The sequence below is a fragment of the Vicia villosa genome, unplaced genomic scaffold, assembly GCF_029867415.1.
Source record: "Vicia villosa cultivar HV-30 ecotype Madison, WI unplaced genomic scaffold, Vvil1.0 ctg.001682F_1_1, whole genome shotgun sequence".
Lineage (NCBI taxonomy): Eukaryota > Viridiplantae > Streptophyta > Magnoliopsida > Fabales > Fabaceae > Vicia > Vicia villosa.
The window spans coordinates 101,497-128,966 of record NW_026705697.1 but is presented as its reverse complement, the minus strand read 5'-3'; the positions used below and the strand labels follow the sequence as shown (position 1 = coordinate 128,966).

Here is a 27,470-nt window from a genome sequence, read left to right as displayed (position 1 = left end):
ATTTTGGATGATTTCCTTAGCATTTCTAGTACATATGTTTATTTTGTCTCAACTCATGTTAGTTTATTACTTTTTTTTATGTTAAGACAGATTTCATTAAACTGAAACAGCAGGAAAACTACATATTACATGACTTAAAATCGAAATATGTCCCGTCCATGTTCTTGATCCAAAGGATCTACCAACACCAACAAGCTGGTGGGCGTCTCCATTTCCAGTCCTACTAATAAACACAATACCAACACTTTTGAAACTAGACATTAAGTGAAATTCTGGTATGACAGACTCAGGATGTCACTCACGATGTCAAGACATCTGATATGGTATTGGCATAGCAAAGGCATAACAGAAAGATCCCCGATTTTAATTACTCCTAATAAGGAGTCCATGAGTACTAGGATCATGTATGTTCAGTCAATATAACCAGATTGTAATATTTATTGGTTATGTAAAAGGAACAACTATCAAACCTGAACCTGATGTTATATGCGATGTTACATCCAAAACTGAACAGGTAATACAATGTAGAAGATAAATAACACTGTGAATTGTTAACCCAGTTCGGTTTAACTACCTACTCTTGGGGCTACCAAGCCAGGAAGAAGATTTCACTATCAGTAGTACTATTTTATGTAAACAACCTCTGGTTTACAGATAAACAACCTCTGGTTTACAAATAAATAACCTCTGATATACAGATAAACAACCTCTGGTTTACATAGTCACAACCCAATGCAACCTTTATCTTAGAACTCCATCTAAGACAAGAGAACCTTTGCTCACTCCCTAGTGATACCTAACTGTTACAATCCTGCAACAGCTATTTAAACAATTAACAATGAACAATAACTTGACCTTGCTTCACAGCTTCAATCAAGAACACATTACTCAACTCTTACCTACAGGTTTCGAGTGAGAACACTAACTTCTCTTACCTACAGGTTTCGAGAAGGACATGGCAGCCATGCCACAGCCTGGGTGGTCTACCTATAGAAACCCTAATGACTACATCTTTTCTAAACACGGTTTTCTATATTTTTCTATCAAATTAGGTTACTATTTATAACCTATTACCAATTGGACTTGGGCTTACAAATCGCAGCACTCCTGGCTGTTACAAATATTCAGATATCTTCTGCTAAAAGAAAGGTCTTCAATCACAAGTTTCCTAATTTATCTCCTAAATTAGAAACTGCTGAATCTTCAATATTCTGATTTGATTCTTTAATATTCTGACTTGATTCTATTGACCTTTAAATCCGTGCCACATTGGATTACATAATATTCATAGAATATTTTGTATCTGTTTGAGAATCAAACTGAATCTTCATTCCAGTTTTGCAACCGCGATGTCATGAGTTGATGTCATGACATTCCATATAACATCTTGCTTTTGTACCCTTTTGTTCTTTTATATTTGCAAGATTTATACACTATATTATATTTTGCTGCTATTATGTTTTAGCCAAACATAGACGCCAATCAGCCAATAAAAACATCAACAATCTCCCCCTTTGGCATATTTTGGCTAAAACTATACATACTGTAATACGGTGCGAGAACTGACTTTTTGAAATGTGCGGATAGCAAGAGTCGCCACCGACTTTTATTTTATCCAATTTATAGAAAGGCTAAAAGAACAGAAAAAGACCTTTAAAAAGATTTTGAGTTCGGGGGGTAAGTTATACAAAGGGAAGGTTTAAAGCACCCTTTGTATCCATGGTTATCCATGGGCTCTTAATTCCTTAGCTCACTTTTTGTTTTCAAAATGTTGAAGCGAATAGAAAAAGAAATTGAATAAGGACTTTAGCTTGTAAAATAAGCGTAGCCTTTTTGAAGGTTTTTGCAAAAAGGTAAAATTTAAATTTAAACCAGAGCAAGCAATTAGAAGCAATTACACTAAAATTATAAGTTTCTGTTCTTTAAGACTTTAATGGGAAAGGGCTATCTATACCGTAAAGAGGGCAGGTAGTCCTTTCATTGGATTTAAAAAGGGTCATCGAAGTTATTGTTCGCCACAAGACTGTCCTTGCCATAAAGAGGACAAGTAGTCTAAGGGAAGGATAAAATAGTCATTTTATCTTTAGGCAACAGGCGAGGATACCTTAGCAATGGGGACAAATCATCATTTACCGAGGCAACATCGAGGGACAAAAAACTGATGATGAATGAACTGAGGGCAACATTTGCTTTAGGTATCCTCGGAATCGAGGGACTTGACTATTTTAAAGGCATAATTAGTAAGGCAACAAAGCAACAGTAATAAGGCAACAGGCAACAAGAGGGGTCACCCAAAAGTGTGTGTGTGTGTGTGTCACAATCAGGTGGTTAGATTTAGTTATATTATCTTGTAAAATTAGTGATTCTATGTTCAATTCAGGATTGCACTCCCTAGGGTTACTAACCACATCAATTAATATAAGGCGAAATAAAAGGCAGAAAAAATAAAATCCTACGCTATTACAATAAACACTTGCGAGGAAAGGGGAAATAAAAAGGAAAAAGGAAAATAATTAGTTTAGGGTAAACGGCTGGAGCCTTCATCGATCCTTGATAAACCCTAAAAAATCAAGAAGGAAGAAAAGAAAGGTTAGTGCATTAAAGATCTATTGGTTATTTGACAAACCCTAATTTAAACCAAAATAGGCAAAACAATTAATTTAACATTTTTCATAATTGTTTAGAAATTAAGGAAATCGAATATGTGATTAAATATGATATTTACATGGTTTTAAATAGTTATTGTATTAATTCTAACTAATTACTCAATTTACAAAACACACACATAAAAAAAAAATCCTTCTTTGTTATAAAAACAATTACTTTTAATGTTGTGAGAAGAAATCAAATCTTCGATTAAATGGAATTATTATAATAATCAAAAAAGGTTTAAATGAAATAAGTTAAATAAAAATAAGCAAAAGAAATAAATAAAAAGATTTATGTAATTGAAACTAAAAAAAATTAAAGGAACTTAGCTCTGTGATTAGGTGTGGCGCATTTGAGAGATCTATGGTAGACCTGCGCTTCCTTGTGCGTTGGATCCGGGAAGGATGATATCCTATAGCGCTGACTTGCGGTTGCATCGTGAGGTTCCATGGGCACCACGTACTGGATCAAGAAGCTTTGCTTCTTATTAAAAAAATTATGGAGTGGGGGATCGAACCTGCGCCCCCCCAACTCAACCTTTGCTCTTACCATTCCAACCACACAACGCCTTTGTTTACCATACACTTCAAATAAGTTTTATATAAAATTACAATAATAACTGGAAAAGAAAAATGCGCGCGGTTTGAATTGACCACTGGCAGGACGACACACCATCATCCCTAACCTCTGGCCGTCGTATGGCGTATCACATCATGAACACGTAAACCTTAAATTAATCAACCAGAAAGATTCAGAGCATTATAACAAACACATGTATGCATTTAAAACATGTTTGTGGATCATGAATCAAAGGAAAAATAAGTTTGAGTTTGAGTATGCAAACTGTGAGTTCTACGGCGTGATTCTTGGCTTGTTGATTGGATGTATGGATTAGTAGAGCTTCAGGAACCTTCAGAGAATGTGTTGGAATACTTTAATGGCTTTAATCAAGCTGCAACGTGAAGATAGAATTTGATTTTTCCTTTGGATTTTTAAGAATTGATTTAGGGTTCTTGAGGCTGCAGCAACGTGAATTAGGGGTCTGGAATGATTGCCCTCTTATAGGTGAAGGATTTAGGTCAATAAAAGTCAAGCAAATCCCGTTGAATCCATGATTGCCAATTTGAAAATTTTGATTGAAAATATGATTTTAAAAGCTTCTAAATTTGGCCAATTTGATCTAATATTCTTCCAATGAATTGGTGCACGGAATTTGATTGATTTTTGTAGTTAATGTTGATTGGATTTGATTAGAATTATGAGCCAAATTAAATCTTTGATTTTTCCCTTGATTTATTTGAATTTAATCACTTTTTAAATGAATAAAAATCCATAATAAATCAAATAAATTCGTGGCAATTAGACTTTGGGCTCTAAATATCATGAGGATGGATATTGGATCCTAAGAATATGGGCCTATTTGCAAAGAAATTCATTTTGAGGCCTTTTCTTTCACATTTTCCCATTTAAAATTGTCCAACTTTGCCAAGGCATATCTCCCTCAATTTTTAAGATATGGAGGAGTTCTAGCACTTTTTGGAAACCTCAAGATGTCATCTACAAGCCACTTTGGAAGGTTTTTTTAATTTGAAGATTTTATCTTGATAATATAGGCTTTGACAAAAAATTGCTTTTGGTTGACTTTCAAAAAGGACTTGTAATGTTTTAGTCCATATCTCTCAAATGAAGCATTTCTATCCTTGGCATGTGAGAGACAAAGTTATAGAGAATCCAATTTCCTTCAAATTGAGCTTTGGATGGAAAATTTCTGATGTTCCATGTGCAAGTTATGGCTGGTCAAAGTTCAGTTGATTTTAGGTAAAAAAAACATAATTTAGAAACTTTGAGTTTTGTTTATTCTTGAACTTTCCTTGATGAATTGTGATCAATCCTTGATCAAAAGATGAATAATACTTCAAAATGAGGATGTTGACCAAAAATCATGAATTTTGACTGTACTTTGACCACATTTGACTTTTAGGTCAAATTAGTCAACTGTTGAGCACTTGAGTTGTTTTGTGAATCAAAGCTTGAAATATAGTGGGAAAATTTTGGGGTATGACACATACATTTAAAATGAAGCAAAACATAAAAGCTTCAACTTTCAAGACAACAAGGAAGAACAGATTTTTACATTCTCAGAATTGGGCTTCAATATCTTCTGTTTTTCAGGTCTTGGACCACATCATAACATCTTCAGTCTGGATTGTCTTTACATTTTCTTTTTACAGTAGAAAAATTAGAAGATGATATTTCTCTCCCCCTTTTTAGCCATAATATGACAAAGATTGGACCGATGTCATAATATGTCGTGGGACACCTTCATGCAACACTGATGTACATGAGGAAGAAGATGGGAGAAAGCCTTTGTCTTGGAGGACAAAATGGTGGAATAAGAGAAACCTTTCTCAGTCTTTAACTAGAAACCAAATCCTAGCTTAGAGCCTAAGAGAGAACTTGAGTGAAAACTGTCCACCAGTCCTAGTAACTCAGAACACAAATCACAATTGGGTTCATAACTCAGATCACAAATCACAACAAAAATAGTTCATATACTGAAGGTTGTATATGTTGGAACATCTTTGTTGTTATTGTAGAAAAACCCATGGTAGAGACAAACAACATCCCTAGCCCGTGTTTTTATTTTTCTGGACAGGTTTTGGCAAAGTAACCCATTACAATACCAAACCCATGTTAGAATAAGATTTGCTCTGATCAATATTCTTAGTTTTGATGATAACAATGTATATGAATTTTGTATGAGATAATGTGGTACTCTAATACTATGCAATTTCCATTTCACGAATCACATAAAGAGTATGCACAAAATCAGCGCAAGAAGCACTGACTCAGAAGGTTCAACATGCAACATCAGAACATGCTCTGGCAAGACATCAGAAGATGGTCTAGCAGAATCAGAACATGGTCTATGGAAGCATCAGAAGAACTTGAGATCAGAAGCAGAAGCACTGAAGTTCTTATGGTATCACGCTAAGAGGCACTTCAAAGTCAGAAGACAAGAAGATGCTCTGCACCAAGCTGTTTGACTCTGATGATATTCAAACGTTGTTTACACAAACATCAGATTAGAAGCAAGTACAAGATGGCAGGCTACGCTGCCTGACAAAAGGAACGTTAGAAGCTATTAAAGGCAACGTCACTAGACATAGCGAAAGCAAGGCTCGAGGTAGTTGACAAAGGAGTGAAACACTAAATGCAATGCTGTACGGATCACGCAACGCATTAAATGCTCCCAACGGTCATCTTCTCAAACGTCTATAAATAGAAGTTCTGAGGAGAAGCTGAATACAACACTTTTGCGCAAACTTACAGAAACGTTGTCAAATTCAAAAGCTCTCAAACTTCATCTTCAACCTCACTACATTGTTGTTGTAATATCTTAGTGAGATTAAGCTTAAACTTAAGAGAAAAATCACAGTTGTGATAATAGCTTATTAAGAAGCATTGTAACTCTTATAAGAATTTGTTTTACATTAATTTGTAAGAACTAGAGGAGATCAAGTTGTGATCGGATTCTCTAGAAAGTCTTAGAGGGTATCTAAGCAGTGTGTTCCTAGAGTGATCAGGTTGTGATCAGAATACTCTAGAAGACTTAGAGGTAATCTAAGTGGAAAACCATTGTAATCTTGTGTGATTAGTGGATTAAATCCTCAGGTGAGTTAAATCACTCCAAGGGGTGGACTGGAGTAGTTTAGTTAACAACGAACCTGGATAAAAACCATTGTGCAAATTGTTTTTATCTTACAAGTTTTAAAGCTACACTTATTCAAAACCCCCCTTTTCTAAGTGTTTTTCTATCCTTCAACCTAGACACGACTTATAAGGAAAAACACGAATGACATTTTGAGAGAGTTTGATTATGTAATATGTGGAGACGCCATTATATAGCCATTTGAGATTATAGGAAATAACGATGGTCTTTGGTCTTTTTCAATGTTCAAACGGTTAATTAGGAATCAGTTCCAAAAGCAATTACTATTTCCAAAGCATTTTTTGACTGTTTTCTTCTGATAGGAGTTATCTTTAAGGCCAGCACATGCATAGTCACTGAATGAACTTTACACCGACCACTGATGAACAGATAAACTCAAGCCAGACTTCCTTGTTTGACTTAGAAGATTCAATGTCTTTAAACATGTCATGACATCCTGTCAGACATTGTTACTTTTCCACCTCTTAAGCACAAAGCTCAAGATTCTTCAGAAGATTAAGACAAGGCATCTTATGGACCAAGTAATAGACCTCTCACTCACTCTTCTGACTTACTAGTCATAGACATAGACTTCTGCTGTTCTGAACACGTTGAGACTGTTTAATGCAACCGTGAAGAATCTCCTAACACTTGTTGACACACAGTCATCTCATTAGATCAGAGAAAGAACTATGAATTCCAGTTGCACATGGTTTGATTCAACCATTTACATATAACTGACAATAATGTCACATTTTCTTTATAATGTAAAAGTATTTTTGACCAAGACACTTTTCTTGACATAAGAAGTCACCCCCTATCTGAGACAGTCTATGCTTCTTCAAGGAAAAACTTGTAATGATGAATGAAAAATATAAGACGCATCTTTATATCTTCAAGAGAGCAGCCTCTGTTCAACTATCATGGTGAACACACTCACTATGGCAATGTTGCTCCTTTACATTAAATACTCACACCAGAAATCAGATGTTATAACATTGTGTCTGACATTAGTACTCCCAGTATATTCCACAAGGTTCATATCTCTTTCTACAACAAACCCTTGTCTACCAAGTTATCTCCACCAGAAATGATCAACTGATGACCTCTAGACACAAGATGCACACACAGAGAGGCTGCCACAATCTCAACACAAAGAACTGGAACTTCTTGCACTTTGTTGAGCATAACCTTACCATGTTTGTATGAGATCATGGTCTGCTTACAAAAATTTGAAATCCTTCTTGATATAATTTTTCTCAATATCACACAATGATTAACATGCTCTTTATCTTGAACCGGAAGGATCCTCCTTATCTTCAGCTGTGTTGATCAGATCATAGAACTTTTGTCTTCATAGTCATATTCACGAAGTGAAGTATTCATTATGAAAGTAATTATGTATTTCCAGAACACATTACTAACATCAAGATAAGAACCTGCCCATTCTAATCCACATTATGTCTGAACTGCCACTTTAGACAATAATGTCGCTTTTTCAAAGTTCGCATGCATATACCTAGACATTCTTCTAGAAAAATAGCACATTATGATGTTGACATCACCCAAGACATAAGTTTGTCCGACACCCAAACTCAAACAAACTCTAATTATCCATAGAGATAACACGTCTCTATAGAATGACTTGGAACACAATAAACAATTTCTGTTCACGACACTAAACAAGACTCTACTCTTTACAAAACAACTGTAAAGAATGACCTCAAACTTAACAATGTCTGAACACTACGCTTAAACCCTATGATTGTCACAGTTTGACAACCATAACCTAGACACTATACTTACCTCATACCCGAAAGAAGAACATGAGAGACTCAAACAAGACTCAAACAAAACGGAAAAGACTCTAGAAACCTGAACAAATTAAACAGCATACCTGGACTTTTACAAAATTCTTGATCAAGAGATGTTATTTGAAAAAGAACTGCATCAGGTGGACTTGTGCATAGGTTGGAACATGCTCTAAGTCAGAACAAGTGATACACACCATCAATACATGTTTTTAGATAATACAAAGAATAATCCTTGTTGGTCTTTTAAGAATACGCATGACTTGAGTTATGTTATGACATCTTGTGTGACACTGTTTTTCTGGCTTAAAGATTAAGCTTTGAAAGACTTTCCATTTGATTAGAAGCAAAATAACATTGTATTTGCTGATCTTTGTACTTTCTTACTCCCCCTGAGATATATAAATTTAGGACATCTTTGAAGTTCGTCCTTGAAGCTCCCTTCATTTGGAATTTGCCATAGTTTCCAAGTTTAGAAACCTCAGTTTACTTGCTACACAAGATTTCGAGATGATGGATGCCATAGTCTGTACCTATAGAGAAGATTCGTCCTTGAAGCTCCCTTCTTCAGACTTTCATTCTGATTTCGAGATGATGGATGCCATAGTCTGTACCTATAGAGAAGATTCCCTCATTTAGGTTTCTGGAACAGACTTAGTTATAGCATAACACTGAATTAATCAGATTCTTCTAAGCCATCTGACTTCCTTGATTCCAAACAACACTACCCTTTTTGGATGACAACTAGGGCATCAAATATTCTTGACCATATTTTACTGTGGTTGAGACACAGTAATCAGCGCCAACAACTACTCTATGGTTATGAATGAAAATACACATATTTGGTTCCATTGATCAGAAGAAAATACCAGATGTAAGCTCATCTTGATTTAAACATAAAGGATCAGAAAGGAATACCTTCATGAGTTTTCTTTGGCACTGAGCTTTTACTTATAACTCCCATAAACTAGGATTTGGAGTAGAAGAACACATTGACCATGTCCTGATAAACTTATAATCATACGTTGTCGCACGCTCGCGAAAAATGAACAGAGTCGCCACCAATATATTTATCCCATAAGGGAAAGGAATATCAGAAAACCTAACAAAGGAAGGAACAGGGTCTTGCGACCAGAGAATCAAGGTACGGGAGTCGGTTACGCGAGGGGAAGGTATTAGCACCCCTCACGCCCATCGTACTCGATGGTATCCACCTATGTTTGTTTCTATCTAAAGGGTGTGTACTATGCCATGTCTAAATGCGAAATGAATGCAAAATGTAGGGAAAATAAAGAATTGTACTCGCACGGGCCCTACCCCGCTGCCTACGTATCCTTTTCAGGAATCAGAGTTACCGTAGCTCGGCTAAAGATTTTCCATTTGTTTTTGTGTTTTTTAATTGGGCGGCGTTAACGCTCGCGCTCTTGCATAAGGGGACAGCCTAGGATGCAATGGAGCGGAGATAACGGTGCCCTTAGGTGCCAACGAGGCAAAAGAAAAAGAAATGATTGGTTTGTGTCTTCTTAGGATAGATGAGTGGTGAACAGTTCCCAATACCGGGCCACTCACCACTTTCTCTACTTTGCTTTAGTCTGAACCATTGTTAGGTGTTTTAAAGTGTTTTTGATTGTGTATTTTTTAAGGGAATTTACTTCACGATTCGAATCACATAAATGTATAATGATCGAGAAGCAGATTAGGGAATGAATCCCACTCACTTCCATCCCATTATGTAATGTTTGAGAAACAGATTAGAGAATGAATCTCACTCATTTCTCTCCCATTAATTAAGGTTTGAGAAACAGATTAGGGAATGAATCCCACTCGTTTCTCTCCCATTAAGTAGTGACCGAGAAACAGATTAGGGAATGAATCCCACTCGTTTCTATGCCACTAAGTGATTGAGAAATAGATTAGGGAATGAATCCCACTCATTTCTCTATCACTTGCTTAATGTGATTCGCATCTTCCGTTTATTAATGTTTTAAAGAGTTGAAAAGAAAAAGAATGCAATAGGGAACTAGATCTAACATTCTAATCTATGTTATTCTAATCTACAAATGGTCCTAAGGTCGAGGATAACTAACCTATCTCGATTCCTCTTAACAAAGGAGGAAGAGTCTAAGGGAACATGGCAAGCAGTAACAAGATGTAATCAAAATCAAAGTAAGAAATGAGAGGCTAAGCATGGAAACAATAGAAAGAAGCTCCAAGTCAGTAGCAAAACAAGGGATTGAATGTCCCAAATCAAATGCAAAAGCATCACGGTACCCTACAAAAACATCCACAAGAAGTCGTCAAAGCATCGCATGCATCGTTACTTACCAATTAGCGGGCAAACATCAATTAATCATAACAAAAGCAAGTGAACACATGGTCTAAGCTTGAAGTCAGTAGCAAACTCATTCATTTAGTTCCAATATCCTATGTTAATCTATATTAGTCAATTAGCATGAAGCAATACAAAACTCTAACCAAAACTAGACAACACTAGGTTAATACTAGCTAAACGGTTTCAAATTGTGAATGAAGTTAGAAACATGCAATCAAACGGTACAAGTCAGTAGCAAATAGCCTCTACTAGATGCCTAAACAATCACAAAATCATGCCAAGGAGTTTCACACAAAATTACGGGTCATTTGTACAAGTTACGGTGCAATCGTCAACCAAAAGCACGTTATTTACATGTGATAAAGAAAAATCGAGTAAAATGGGAAATCATGATCTAAAATTTTCAATTCCAGGTTTTAGGACCTCTACACATCCCTAATTATATGTACAAAAAGGAACCAACATTATTGCATAAATGCATTTCAATTTGAGAGCACAAACGTCACAATTGTCTAATGGAAACGCATGTTAATCGAGTTAAACAAAGCTAAGCAAATACCAATCAAAACAAAGAATTAGGAGTTCATTTTTTCTTACACACCATCATGGGTTAGTCTACAGCAACCATACAAAGATTGGCGATTAAATTCTTATCCTAAGGTGTTAAACGAAATCACTTTGCGAAATCTATCAAAACCGAAAGGAACATGAACATACCAAAGTAAATGACTTATTTAAAATAGCAAACTAGCTTCTAAAAATCTACAAAAAATATCACAATTATGTACACACATTAAGCTATCTAAAACATACTTTTATTCATTTTTTATTTCAATTAAAACTGAATTATGAGTTAAAAGTTAGATGAGAAACAAATTGAAAACAAAAGCTAAAATCTGCCTAACAGGAGGGGTGTAGTAGTAAAAACATTGGAGAACTAAAACCAGTTATAAAGGCGTTTGGGCCCAAGCTAGGGGTGTGCAGAAAGCAACAAATTCGCAGGCCTAACCCATGTCACATATTATTGCATTTTATTTGTTTCATTTTATTATTATATCAGCATGTGGTTACTAGTGTGACATGATAAAGGATATCAATTGGTCAAGTATGAACTTAAGTGTAATAAGACAAAAACAAATATCTCAAGCCAATCACACAACGCCACCTCACAAACCAATGATGGCAAAGGATAACGGTCATAAAAACAAGCCAATAAGCGCTTGCCACGTCGGATAAAATGCATGAGGCATACTACAGACGCCGGAGCTAAGCTCCGATCGCCTTCTCCGATAGCGTGACTTCGCCGGAAAGAAAAACGCCCAGAAATCCACGAAATCGTGCGCCCCTACTCGGAATGTCATGCTGAGCCCGATTATGGTGTTTGTTCCTTCATTAGGGACCTTCATTATACTAACCGACGGCCTAACACTGAACCAAAACTTGAACAAGATCTCAACAGCACTACAACTACCATATCAATCTAACCTCAATCAACCATAGATCTCAAGAACGTGATTCAAACAATGAGGCGGTCGTTACTCCATGGAAACAAACACACATCAAGAATTCAAAGGCTGCCACACAAGCGCATCATATTTCTTGCAGTCATGAAAACGTCGAATCTAGCGTATGCTTCTGTGTATTACGCAAAAGGAAACGTACCTAGAGTGAACCTTGAGCGAATCTTTGGAAGATTTTAACCTTTAGCTTGGCGAATCCGTATCTTGATAGTGAAGATGACGTTAATTCCAGCACTTGTTCAGACTTGATTGAGGAGGTGATGATGCTTCATAATAGGGGTTGAATCGGTGGGGAGAGTGCGAGGCTTGCTTTGAATCCGTGGATGGTTGTTGAAGGTCACGATGAAGATCGGTAGGAGGAAGAGTGGAGGTTATGATGGTTGCTCAGAGTTTGTTGGAGTTTGAAGGTTTTTTGTTGACGGTGATGGTGGAGGAGAGTGGTTAGAGATGGCGGAAGAAGGTGGTTGTTGCGGTGTTTGAGGGTGGTTGGGGTTTTGGTGAGTTTGTTACAAAGTGTAACAAACTTTTGTGAGAAGAAGAGAGAGTGAGGGAAGAAGAGAGAGTGAGGGAAGAAGAGAGAGCGAGAGGTTTGTTGTTTGCGAAATGAGAAAGAGTGTGAGTGTGAGAGCGTGAAAAAAATGAGTGTGTGTGGTGGTTTGTGAAGGATTTCCATTTATATAGTGTAGGGTACATGGAGGTTATGGTGTGTTGTGTAGTAGCTTATCTTTTCCAATCTTAATGAACAAGTTGTTGTAAATAGAGAAAGTCTTTCTTTGGCTTTTACGTATCAGCTTTCTTGCATGGGCTCTTGTGGTAATGAATGATGCTGGATTGCTAGTAATATGATCATACAACATTATTCTAAGACACCATCTTTGCTCATGTAAAACTATGGCCATGGCTCACTATCTTACTCGAACTTGGAGCCAACTTCAAGGGCTCATGGCATAGAGTAAATTTGGTGTTGAAGATTTCTTGAAATGATGCTTGGACATGTAGAAAAATGAGCTGGAACATGGTATGTTGTTGCTGCATATGGCCTATGCGCGTGACCCTGACCATGGCTCCTATCTTTGGCAAAAATGTGACTTGGCCAGAGCACTACTTTGGGGTCTTGTAACTTGTTCATCCCACGTCCAACTTTCATGATAATTTGACTAATGGATAGAGGGCATGGAGGAGAGTAGTTTGAGACCATGCTTGCCCAACATGGAGACTTGTGGAGGAAGAAATTTGGATCTGAATCTAGCCCACCATGTGTTTGATGATATGCATGCGCGTGACCTGGGTTGCTGCCTTGGCCAGATGCTTGACTTGGTCAGTGTGAGGGCATGACTTCGAGGGCTTGCCATTCATTCAATACTTGTTCAATTGCCATGATTCTTGTTTTGTTGGATAGAGCACATGGAAAAGATTAGAATGATACCAAGTTTGCTTCCATGGCATTTTTGTAGAGCTCTAAAATTGGCTTGAGATTTGGCATGCCACGTGCTTGATGAAATGTCTGGCCATGACCTGGCTTGTGACTTGGATTGTGACTTAGATTGAATGGATCTTCAGCAACTCCAAACCTCAATAACTCTCTAACCGAGCTTCAAATGAAAAAGTGTCCAACTACAAAGTTGTTCTCCTCCATGAGAGGAACAACTTTGATGTTGGAAATTTCTCCAAAAAATGTCATTTGCCACGTGTAAATCAGGGCTGAAGTGGACTGTCCATCAAGATTTAAAACCTCAAAAAAATTTCTAAGTATGAAAACTTTCCTTTTTTGTCTCTTTTGCTATTTTTGGCAACTTTTTGTCGAACTCCCGATTTTATCCCTTCTTCGATTTTTCTTGATTAATTCTCCACCAAAAGTCGATATTTGAATAATTTTCCGATTTTGACCCAAAAGTCAACCGTCCCGATTTTTCCGGCTATTGATGAAATTCCCGATTAAATCTCTTCCACTCACATCTAGTCAAACAAACACGTCCACACAGTCAGTATGAGAAGTTTTCCACACATAGAAGCCACTTCTGATTAAACGTTAACCAGAAAGTCAACTGGTTGACTTTGGTCAAAGAAACTCTGATTTAAAGAACCAGATGATTTGCAAGCTTGTACCCTCTAACCAATGCCCTGATTTGAAGCAGAGAGACACCCCAATCCAGGAGGACTTCAATGAACATAGAGCCACATGATTATCTTAGTTTCCTTATTCTCTTGATCAAACTTCTCTGCACTAGAGCTTTTTCTTGCTAGCCTTTGAATAGTACCCATGGTATGGATGCATGCATGTGGATTATGACCTAGATGATGTATGTACATGAATGCAAAACCTAAGCCAGTTAGAAGTAAAGGGTAGGACAAATTTGGGGTATGACAGCTGCCCCTATTTAATCGTCTTAGACCTGAAGGTCAGATTGGCGCTAGCCTTTCGAACATTCGAGGTAAAAGATGATTAAATACCAAAGTATCAAAAATTTGTCCTGGAACGGTGGGAGTCGTTATTCTATTTTTGTTTTGATGTCTGCTGGGGAAAGAGGATTTTTGTTTTTTTTGTTTTTCTGGTGGAAGAATTTACAATGGGTAATGGGTTCGAATGGTGGTATCCGGTGATGTGGTAATGGTGCCGATACAAGGTTCTCGAAAAAGGTGGTATTTACATGGAATGATTGGGAGAGAAGCAGGTTTGACAGAAAGATAAGGTGACATAGACAATTGTTTTGAGGGAGATACAGACGAGCATCAAAAGGAGGTACAGACGAGTATTGAAAGGATGACACATACGAGCATCAAAAGAAGGTACAGACGAGTACAAAAGAATGACACATGCGAGCATCAAAAGAGATACAAACGAGCATCAAAAGAGATACAGACGAGCATCGAAGGAGATACAGACGAGCATCAAAAGAGATACAGACGAGCATCAAAGGAGATACAGACGAGCATCAAAGGAGATATAGACGAGTACAAAAGAGACACAGACGAGCATCAAAAGAGATGCAGACGAGCATCAAAGGGAGATACAGACGAGCATCAAAAGGGATACAGACGAGCACAAAGAGAGATACAGACGAGCATCAAAGGAGATACAGACGAGTACAAAAGAGACACAGACGAGCATCAAAAGAGATGCAGACGAGCATCAAAGGGAGATACAGACGAGCATCAAAAGGGATACAGACGAGCACAAAGAGAGATACAGACGAGCATCGGAGGAATGACACAGACGAGCGTTTGAGAAGCTTGGTAGATGGGCTTACTGGGGATTGGGGATTGGTGAAAACCAAGTATCGGCACTGTGGGCGGAGGAGATTTGCGATGTAGTAGCAGATATCAATTGGAATTTATATGGACAACACTTTATGTGGAGAGGCGCCATTGGCTTGATTTAGCACTGATTTGTATTATCTGGCTTATGCTTTGTATGCATGTTTGACTTTTTCTATGGCATAATGTTCCGCTTTTGACGGATATGTTACGCTTTTGAGGATGCAAATGCTATATGCAATGGATTCTATATGCAAAGAGTGCCAAATGAAGGCACTGGTGGAACAGAAGAGTAGGATCATTGGGGTCCGTTGCCTGTGATCTTGAGACGCCATTGTGGGTGGGCGTTGGAAGCTTCATAGTGCCAAAGATTATTGGCAACTGTGTGGAGGATTAGAACATAACTCTATTGGGGAGGAAGTGACTTTGCTCGACTTTCTTTACATCCTATACTGCTCGGGGAATCACGAGTTTTTGAGAGACCATTCTTCGTCTGCCATATGGAAGGGGGATATGGACCTTTTCATGTGCTCCATGCTTACCAGTACTGATGAATTATATTCTGGAACTTTCATGCGGGATGATGATGACCTTTGTGACACGTCATGAGTCAAGATGATGGCTAGAACCTGCAACCTGCACAGAAAACAACGTTTGGATGCAAATGGTGCCCCTTCGAGCACTTTTATGTTTACGTAACATCATGTTTCGTTTTGATTTTGTGATTATTGCCCCCCATGTTCTCAATGCAATGTTTAATAACGAATTAAATCACACCTCGCATGCGTAAAATGAAAAGAAAGAAAGAAAGCTTTTGCATCAAAAAGATTATTTCATTGATGGAATGCCTGTGAACAGGCTTCTGTACAAGGAAGCAACTCCTAAATGAGGTAGTTGCGAAAAAGAAAATACAAACGCAAAGAGCGAAATGGCAAAGAGAAATGCTCGGATTTCCACTAAAACTGATATTGCTACAGTTCCCATATCCTCGATCCTCTCAATGCTTTGCTTCAGAAGGGTAGTGGTTGGATTGATCTGTCCGTTCTGCCAAGGGCGTATAGTGGTCTTTGTGAAGGATATTCAGACTGCAGCCTCTCGCTTTTGATCCCTAACTTTTGCCTGGATCGCCCTTTCGGGTTTTCAATCCAGCGGGATACCCCTTTTTGCCTAAGTCGCCCTTTCGGGTTTTCAACTTAGCGGGTTATTCTTTTTTGTTTTATCCCTAATTTTTGCCCAAACCCTTTTGGTTTGCCGGGATGCCCTTATTTTTGCCTAGGTACGTCGACCTAGCGGGTCTTTTATGCGTAGTATTTTTTGACTGAGTCTGAATTGACTGGAAGCGGAACGTCTTCCCCATCCATCTTTGTCAGGATTAAAGCACCACCTGAAAATGCTTTCTTCACAATGTATGGTCCCTCATAGTTGGGAGTCCATTTGCCCCTTGGATCGGTGTGAATTGGCAAGATCTTCCTTACGACTAGGTCACCCGTGTGGAATTCTCGAGGCCGAATCTTCTTGTCATACGCTTTCTTGATCCTCTTTTGGTACAACTGGCCATGGCAGATAGCAGATAAGCGTTTTTCCTCAATTAGATTGAGATGATCAAGCCTCGTTTGAACCCATTCTGTTTCATCGAGTTTGGCGTCCATCAAGACTCTCAACGAAGGAATTTCCACTTCGACAGGTAGTACGGCCTCCATGCCGTAGACAAGAGAGAAGGGAGTTGCCCCAGTTGAAGTACGAACAGAAGTTCTATAGCCATGCAAAGCAAATGGCAACATCTCATGCCAATCTTTATACGTTCTAACCATCTTCTGGACAATCTTCTTTATATTCTTGTTAGCAGCTTCGACGGCGCCATTCATCTTTGGCCGATAGGGTGATGAATTGTGATGTTCAATCTTGAATTCTTCACACAACTCTGCCATCATTTTGTTATTAAGATTGGACCCATTATCAGTGATGATCTTGTTTGGAATCCCATATCGGCATATGATCTCTTTCTTGACGAAGCGAGTAACGACTTGCTTGGTCACGTTCTTGTAAGAAGCAGCTTCAACCCATTTGGTGAAGTAGTCGATAGCAACAAGAATAAATCTGTGTCCATTTGAGGCTTGTGGCTCTATCCGTCCGATCATGTCTATGCCCCACATAGCAAAGGGCCAAGGCGATGTCAGGACATTCAGAGGAGTCGGAGGAACATGAATTCTGTCAGCATACACTTGACATTTGTGACATTTCTTCACGTACACATAACAATCACTTTCAATCGTCATCCAGTAATATCCTGCTCGCAAGATCTTTTTGGCCATAGAATGCCCACTGGAATGAGTTCCAAAAGATCCTTCATGAATTTCCCGCATGATCAATTCTGCTTCGTGTCTATCCACGCATCTGAGCAAAACTGAATCATAGTTTCTTTTGTACAGGACGTCTCCTGACAAGAAGAATTTGGATGCTAACCTTCGAAGCGTTCGCTTATCACCAATCGTAGCATCTTCGGGATACTCTTGCTTCTCAACATACCTCTTGATGTCGTAATACCATGGCTTTTCATCATACACATCTTCAGTAGTGAGACAATGAGCAGGGAATACATGGGCAGGTTCCTTGTAACGGAGGATCGTTATGTCTGGTACTTCTTTAGGGGAGCTAACTCTGAACATAGCCGCCAAAGTAGCCAAAGCATCTGCCAATTGATTTTCCTCTCGGGGGATGTGATTGAAAGTGATCTCCTCGAAAGCAGGCAGCAACTCCAAGATATAGTCCTTATAGGGGACTAAATTGGGGTGTCGTGTCTCCCAATCACCTCTCACTTGATGTATAACCAAGGCGGAATCCCCATAAACCTCAAGGATCTTGATTCTCATATCGATGGCTGCTTCGAGACCCATTATGCAAGCTTCGTATTCTGCCACATTGTTCGTGCAATCAAAGCATATTCTAGCTGTGAAAGGGATGTGAGTTTGACGAGGAGAAGTCAAAACTGCCCCAATACCATGGCCCATGGCATTTGATGCACCGTCGAATGTGAGAGTCCATCGCTCTCCTGGTTCGGGTCCTTCATTATCATCCAGTTTCATGATATATTCATCAGGAAAGTCAAACTTCATTGACTGATACTCTTCTAACGGCTGATGGGCAAGATGATCCGCAACGACACTTCCTTTGATGGCCTTCTGTGTGACATACTGGATGTCGTATTCTGATAAAAGCATTTGCCATCGAGCTAGCCTTCCTGTAAGAGCCGGTTTTTCAAAGATGTACTTTATCGGGTCCATTTTGGAGATCAATAGAGTAGTGTGAGTCAACATATACTGTCTCAGTCGGCGAGCAGCCCATACCAAAGCACAGCAAGTTTTCTCGAGTAGTGAGTAGCGGGATTCACAATCGGTAAACTTTTTGCTCAGGTAATAAATGGCGCACTCTTTTCGACCAGACTCGTCATGTTGGCCCAGCACACACCCCATAGATCCTTCAAACACAGTTAAGTACATAAGAAGCGGCCTCCCAGGAACCGGAGGCATAAGGATTGGTGGGTCTTGGAGATACTGTTTAATCTTCTCAAAAGCTTCTTGACAATGATCATCCCAACGGATATCTTGATTCTTGCGCAGCAGTTTGAAGATGGGTTCACAGGTGTCAGTGAGATGAGAAATGAACCTGGCTATGTAATTCAATCTCCCAAGGAACCCCCGGACCTCTTTTTCATTCTTTGGTGCCGGCATATTCTGTATTGCTCTTACTTTGTCAGGGTCGACCTCAATCCCTCGTTGGCTCACAATGAATCCAAGTAATTTTCCAGATCGCACTCCAAAAGTGCACTTGTTTGGATTAAGCCTCAACTTGAATTTACGCAAACGAGCAAACAGTTTCTCAAGATATATCAAATGTTCCTCCTCAGTTTGGGATTTTGCAATCATATCATCGACGTACACCTCAATCTCCTTATGGATCATATCATGGAAAAGGGTCACCATAGCTCGTTGAAATGTTGCACCAGCATTCTTAAGACCAAAAGGCATCACCTTATAACAATACGTACCCCACGGAGTGGTAAAAGTAGTCTTGGTCATATCTTCAGGAGCCATTTTTATTTGATTATAGCCAGAAAAACCATCCATGAAGGAGAATACCGAATACTGAGCAGTGTTGTCGACTAGCACATCAATATGAGGCAGAGGGAAATCATCTTTCGGACTTGCCCTATTCAAATCTCGGTAGTCGACACACATGCGTACCTTTCCGTCCTTCTTAGGAACGGGTACTATGTTTGCAATCCAAGGAGGATACTCACACACAGATAAGAAACCAGCCTTCAACTGTTTTTCAACTTCTTCCTTGATTTTCAAAGCCATATCAGGTCGAGTTCTTCGTGGTTTTTGTTTTACCGGCGGACATTCTGGTTTGAGAGGTAGCCTGTGCATAACTATATCCGTGTCTAAGCCAGGCATGTCTTCATATGACCAGGCGAAGATATCAACATATTCTCGAAGCAACTCAATCAACCTTCTTTTTACATCACTTTCCAAAGCGGCACCTATCTTGACTTCTCTCTTCGCTTCTTCTGTACCGAGGTTGATGATTTCTATGGCTTCCTGATGTGGCTGAATAGATTTCTCTTCTTGTCTCAAAAGTCTTGCCAATTCCTCGGGGACTTCACAGTCTTCCCCACTATCCTCATCAGCTTGGTCAATTGGATTCTCAAGGATATTAAGACGTGGAACTGTAACATTATCATTTTTGATGGAATTCGAACCAGATCTGCACGATGGATGATTTATGCCTTAGAATGCAACACATAAAAAGAAAAGGGAAAAGAAAAGCTTTGCCATTTTTGAAAAAGTTTTTAAAGTAAAAAAACAAAAATGAAAGAAATGGAACAGTAATTGCATGCGAAGATATGATTTTCATTCAATATTAAACAAATTGAAACAACATGGGGGCCCTTCTTTATACAAGCGATCAAAATGCTTAGGGCGAAGCATATGACTTATCGAAACAAGAAAATTACATCTCCATAAAAGCGACTCTGGGGACGTCCAAGATAGTCCAATTGTTGAGCTCCTGTCCAGGCGCAGCATGGCAAATGAATCTGGAGAGATCTTCTTCATCATCATCATCCACGGCGAGAACCTGACTTCCAGAACTGGTGCTTGCACTGACGAACACTTGAGAAATGGGGGGAATCACCTTCTTTCCAGGAATTATGCTGAGCTGAGTAGAGGAAGATGGTTGATACCCAAGGCCATACTTGTCTCGCTTCTCATGAACATCAATCAGCTTGCCCCAGGCACTATGGGGAGTACCAGCTTCTAAGAAGGCCTTATCATCATTCAGAGACGAGAGGGGTGCTCCGAGTTCTTTCTTATTTTCAACCACGGGGAGTTTATCAACCGACACAATCTCTAAGGCCTGAAAAGGTGTCTCTTGTATCTCTCCCTCCACTTCAACATAACGGTATGACGCCAGATTATTGACGATCAAATCCTCTTCACCAGTGATCACAACAATCTTGTCATTCACAACAAATTTCAAACACTGATGGAGGGTAGATGTCACAGCCCCAGCAGCATGGATCCAAGGACGACCCAAGAGGCAAGTGTATGAAGGACTTATATCCATGACATAGAAGGCAATATAGAACATGTGAGGGCCAATCAAAACAGGCAAATCAATTTCCCCTTCTACGGACCTTCTGGAGCCATCAAACGCTCTGACACTCATAGTGCATGGTCTCATCATAATCCCATCCATACTCAGCTTAAACAAAGTAGTCTTGGGCATCACATTAAGAGAAGAACCGGTATCAATCAGAACTCGAGACAACACAGCATCCAGACACTTGACGGAGATATGCAACGCTTTGTTGTGTGCTCTACCCTCAGGTGGAAGTTCATCATCAGAAAAACCCAAACAATTACCAGCAGCAATGTTGGTCACAACCCCTTCAAACTGAGGCACGGTAATGTCTTGAGTTACGTGAGCGGAAGCCAGAACTTTCATCAGAGCATCACGATGAGCTTCAGAATGCACCAAGAGAGACAAGATGGAGATCTTGGCTTGGGTCTGATCAAGTTGGTCAATCACTTTGTAATCACTTTTCTTAATGATTTTCAAGAGTTGCTCGGCATCTTGTGCATTACGTGTCACAGGAGGGTCAACAACAACTTGCTTTCCTTTTGCTTGTGTACTAGCCTCTTTATTGGTCTCTTTAGGAAGTGGGGGAGGGGCAGCAAAGATCCGACCACTACGGGTAATGCCACTAGTGCCAGTAATATTGGTGATGCTTGAATTACCCACTGGAGGACAATCATATTTCTTCCCTCGAATATACACGGCATTATAACTCCAAGGGACAGCCTTAGAATCGTTCACAGGAGAAGGAACGAGAGACGAGGTTGGAGGGGTCGAAGGAGCATTTGGAACCTGAATAACCAAAGGAGTCCTCGGAGCCTGAATGACCAAGGGAGTACTCAGAGCACGAATGACCAAAGGAGTACTCTGATTCTTTGACACCTCAGCAGGATGGTAAGGTATCTCTAGAGTAGCCACATCTTTGACAGGAACGACCCTTTCCACTCTAAGAACACCTTCATCCATTAGTTTCTGAATTTCTTCTTTCAACCTAGTGCATTCCTCAGGGTTAGAAGAACATTGCAAGCAGTAATCATGTAGTTCACACAAAACCTTTTGTTGCATAAGATATTCTCTAACAACTGCTAGCGGCATCCTTACCTCATTAACATCACTCACTAGGATCTGATCATCACATAACTCAATAGCATGGGTCGCACCGGCATGAGGAGGCATAGGATTATTCTGCACATTAGGACCAGTAGGAGTGAACGAGATGAGCTTGTCATCGAGAAGATCCTGGACTTTCCACTTGAATGCCCTGCATTTCTCAATTGTGTGGCCGGGAGCCCCAGAATGAAATTCACAATGAGCATTCGCATCATACCCAGGAGGAAGAGGGTCAGGTGGAGGACCCATTTCGCGGAGTTGCACTAATTGACCAGCAAGTAATTGGGGAAGAAGCTGAGCATACGGCATTGGAACCGGATCTATACGCCTGTCAGGGTATCTTTGCCTCTGTGGACCTCTTTGACCTTGAGGCCTAGGATTCTGTTGGCGATTCTGAGAAACAGCAGCTTGTTGTTGTGGTACGAAAGGCTGTTGGGGTGCCATCCATGGTTGTGGAAGAGCAGCAGCATATGCTTGAGGGACATACGGACCTGGAACAGCATAAGGCATCGGATAATAAGGAGGTGGAACAGCAGAATATGCAGGAGCTCGACCTTGGTCAACAGAGGCAGTGCTAGTCTCACCTTCCTTCTTCTTCACAAACCCAGAATACGGCTTCTTACCATTACCACTTGAGTTGCTAGGATTAGTAACACCTTGAATGGTACCAGCTTTGACACAGTTCTCAACCCTCTCACCAATGATGACCACATCCGAAAAGGAAGGAGAAGTATTACTAACCATGTGCTGAAGATACGGCCCTTTCAGAGTCCCCATAAACAGATCAATCAACTCGCGGTCCAAAAGAGGAGGTTGGACACGGGACGCAAGTTCACGCCACCTCTGGGCGTATTCTTTAAAAGACTCCTCAGATTTCTGTGACATATTTTGTAGCTGGGCACGGCTGGGAGCCATAGCAGTATTGTAGTGGTATTGTTTCAAGAAGGCGTCGACAAGTTGTCCCCAAGTACTGACATTAGACCTCTCAAGTTTCATGTACCATTCCAACGGGGCTCCAGTGAGACTATCCTGAAAGAAATGCATCAGCAGAGGCTCGTTCTCAGCATGAGCAGCCATCTTATGGCAGTAGGAACGAATGTGAGTCTCTGGGCAGGTGACTCCCTTGTATTTATCAAAATCTGGCACTTTGAACTTCGGGGGAATAACAATCCCAGGTACCAAGCACATAGCAGCAGTGTCGAAACTCGAAGTTTTAGCAACCTCAACAGCCTTAAGGCGTTCTTCGAGAGCTTGGTACATCTTAGCAGTCTCAGTCAACTCAGCAGTAAGATCATGTTCCAGATCAATAACCTCATGGTGGTCGTCCACTACTTTCAGTGTCTCATTAATAGGAGTCTCTTTAGTTTTCACCCCTCCGTCAGCAGAATTGGTGGGAGTATCTTTGACCAAACTAGCGACGCTCTTTCTGAGTTCATCCTGTCCTTGAACGACGGCATGGAGAGTCTCCATAAGTTGGGCCATTCTTTCCCCCATAACATCCATATCCCTACGGAGGGCAGCTTGATTCTGTTCAAATTGTTCCATGATTCTCTCGTTACTCCTGGTGCGGTAAGGATGTAAGAAAGTCAGCTTCGTCGTCGGGAAAGAAATCTGTTGCTGAAAAGGACCCCAATTAGTTTCTTGTACAATAACCTGAAAAATGCAATGTGATAATGTGAATGTATGAGTGCATGTGTGCATATGACGTGATGTGCCATTTTCAGAGTATCCAAGATTTAATATTGGTCCAGAATAGCTAACGACGTGACAAAAGGTAAGTATCAAGAGAAACTAGTTCTTTTTCATTCATAACAGAAATTTAAACTTGGGCAAGCCATACATCAACAAGATAGTTCAACAAAGGAAATAAAAGACCCCATCCAACAAGTCTGGTGGTGGTCGAGACATACAAACTCAAACATCAATCCATCTGAACATAGAACAGAGGTCCTCCTTGTCTGAAGTGCTCGTCACTCCACTTCTTAGTTTCATCAAACAGTTTCTTGGTTGCTTCTCGATCTCTTCCTTTAAGAAGGCTTTGAATCACCTCATCTTTGCGAAACAAATGCCCATCCAACTTCTTGCAGCACTCCCTAAGTTCGTCACATCCTTTACATTCTGGGAGATAATCTTTCTCAGGTGCATTCTCCATACTTGCCATTTGATCTCTGAGCTTGACATTCTCTTCTGTTAGTCGAGCGGAGCGGAGGTGACTTCCCTTCAGCTGTGTCTCGACTGCTATTCTCTGAGTAATCTCATCTTCCAGTTTCTTTTTCATAGTCCTCAGCTGATATTTATTCTCTTTTTCTAACTGGAGCTTGCAGGCCTTCAAGTCTTCTCTGTACTTTTGCTTGAGCTTCTCTTCTGCCTCTTTTATGGCCTTTTTTATGATCTTCTCGTTATCCTCGACAATGATAGTGGTAGCTTTGTCACCCCTTTCAGTTCTAGTCCTCTTTTGAACTCTGGAAGATACTCCTTTCAACATTTTAACCTCATGTGCTAATTCAGCCCTTTTCTGATTCACCAAGAAGTACTCTATCTTAGCATCTTCCCCCTTCTCACGCAACCTGATGTTTTCCACATGTACCTGGGTATAGTCTTCAGCTGGCACAGTGGCAGTCAAAACTTCAGGTGGTTGTTCATACAATGGTTTAACCTTCGGGAAAGGCAATAGGCGCTCCTTGACTCTATCTTTTACCCAATCAGTGTAGGCTTGTTTAGCAATGGCATTCTTCCCTCCCAAGGAAGTTCGGTCATCTGTATGAATACTATTCCAGGCGCTCCTCACTTTTTCTAGACCCTCTGGATCAGCCCCTTTCTTAAAGCAAACAGATTCAAATATTTCCTTGTCTAACGGCTTGTCCTTTAGTGCAAAACCCAACTGACGCAGCGCTAGCCTCGAATTGTAATTGATAACTCCCTTCGTTCCTATGAGGGGGACGTTGTCAAAACTACCACATCTAGTAATAACTTCCTCTATCCCTTTCCCAAGGTGATACCAAACGATGTCATTCGCCGTAAGCCCCATGATCCTTTGAGGCCATTTCTGTGAGTCTCTTGTTGTGACAAACGGTCCACTTTTAGGCAAGTGTGAAGTGAACCACTCGTATAACAACGGCAAACAGCCTCCAACGGCTCCCTTCGTCCCATACCTGGAATGAACAGCATAATAAGTATCTGCCAAGAGAGTAGGCACGGGGTTTTGATCCATAAAGAGGCAAATGGCAGTGAGGTCGACGAAATTCGGGATATTCGGGAACAACACCAAACCGTAGATCATAAAAGCTAAGAGAGCATTGAATTCTTTCCATTTCTTCTCAATAGCCAGGGCATCAGCTTTTCTCATCAGAAATTTAACATAGAATCCGTGGGTTCCACCATTAGGCTTCCAGTTATCTGTAACATCTTTCATGCTCAAATAAAGAGCACCAGCAATTCGGTCCATTTTCGGTTTCTCAGGTACACATACAAAAGGAATCCTGTGTTGAACCTTAATCTTGAGGATATCAGCATATTCTTCAAGGGTTGGTGCCAGTTGGTAATCAGGAAAGGTGAAACACCGTAACTCAGGATCGTAGAACTGGAGAAGTGTGTATAGAGCCCATTCATCAACCCGAGAAGTTAACATGTGTAGGATATGACCATATGTTTTCCTGAACTCATCCAAGTTTTGCCCAGTAACTGAAGTGCTCAAACGAATCAGAGGCGTTATATCCTCACGGAAGAAACTGCAGGTGAAGGTGCGCCTAGTAACCTCTTTGGTAACTGTCACGTTGTTAGCCATTTCAAGTGAAGAAGATAATAACCTTGGATACCCTGAAAAAAATGGCATGCACATGAGAAATAATAATACTTCTTTTTTTTCTTTCTTTTTTTTTTTTACATATCTTTTCTTTTCTTTTTTCTTTTCTTTTCCTTTTTTTTTTTTTTGAAAGGTAAACATGCCATGATGTAAATGATGCAATGGAGGTTTCCCCACATAGGAGAAGTGTGTGTGGCCTCTGGATGAGATCGGATGTTGCAGGATCAAAGGTCCGACATAGGCACAGTGAAACCATAAGAACACAAGTCACCAACAGAACGGTCACCAACGGTACCTGTCATGTATATCCCACCCCACTCACAGGTGTAGTCTAGGTCAGGGTAGGTCAATGGCTTCCAGCGTTATCAGTTCTCCTGAAACACCATCATTGTCGCAAATACATGCCAACAACGGTATCTCATTTGAACCTCGACTGGTCGTGGGTCTCATGATCGCAATCAACAGAACCTGACATTCTGTTGGCGTCATGACTATCCACTCTATCCTAGGTATCCTATGTGTCACTCTGGCCTGGGTATTGGGCCTTTTACCTCATAAAACATCCCACCCAACCTGCAAAACAGAACAGAAGACCCCAAGGAACACAGAATATAATCCATATGCATGATGTGCAAACAGAAATAAACATGATATGCAAGCAGGAAAGTAAACATGCAAACATATATACAAGGTATAGACATAAAAACAAATAAACACCCAGTAAATAAACAAACAAACGCAGGCTAGGATCGACTCACTAAGGATGGACCAGCAACAGGTCTAGCAACATCCCCAGCAGAGTCGCCAGCTGTCGCACGCTCGCGAAAAATGAACAGAGTCGCCACCAATATATTTATCCCATAAGGGAAAGGAATATCAGAAAACCTAACAAAGGAAGGAACAGGGTCTTGCGACCAGAGAATCAAGGTACGGGAGTCGGTTACGCGAGGGGAAGGTATTAGCACCCCTCACGCCCATCGTACTCGATGGTATCCACCTATGTTTGTTTCTATCTAAAGGGTGTGTACTATGCCATGTCTAAATGCGAAATGAATGCAAAATGTAGGGAAAATAAAGAATTGTACTCGCACGGGCCCTACCCCGCTGCCTACGTATCCTTTTCAGGAATTAGAGTTACCGTAGCTCGGCTAAAGATTTTCCATTTGTTTTTGTGTTTTTTAATTGGGCGGCGTTAACGCTCGCGCTCTTGCATAAGGGGACAGCCTAGGATGCAATGGAGCGGAGATAACGGTCCCCTTAGGTGCCAACGAGGCAAAAGAAAAAGAAATGATTGGTTTGTGTCTTCTTAGGATAGATGAGTGGTGAACAGTTCCCAATACCGGGCCACTCACCACTTTCTCTACTTTGCTTTAGTCTGAACCATTGTTAGGTGTTTTAAAGTGTTTTTGATTGTGTATTTTTTAAGGGAATTTACTTCACGATTCGAATCACATAAATGTATAATGATCGAGAAGCAGATTAGGGAATGAATCCCACTCACTTCCATCCCATTATGTAATGTTTGAGAAACAGATTAGAGAATGAATCTCACTCATTTCTCTCCCATTAATTAATGTTTGAGAAACAGAATAGGGAATGAATCCCACTCGTTTCTCTCCCATTAAGTAGTGATCGAGAAACA

The 27,470-nt window shown here is 40.1% G+C and overlaps 1 protein-coding gene across 1 annotated transcript; it reads right to left on the bottom strand.

Annotated features, from left to right (window-relative positions):
• Positions 1–96: 96 nt before the first annotated feature.
• On the bottom strand, positions 97–25,372 carry LOC131636269 (uncharacterized). Its single transcript, XM_058906900.1, has 3 exons — positions 24,561–25,372; positions 24,142–24,488; positions 97–101 (listed from the first exon to the last, which is right to left on the bottom strand). The coding sequence occupies exons 1-3, from the start codon at positions 25,370–25,372 to the stop codon at positions 97–99; spliced, it is 1,164 nt and encodes a 387-aa protein (XP_058762883.1).
• Between the last annotated feature and the right edge of the window lie 2,098 nt (positions 25,373–27,470).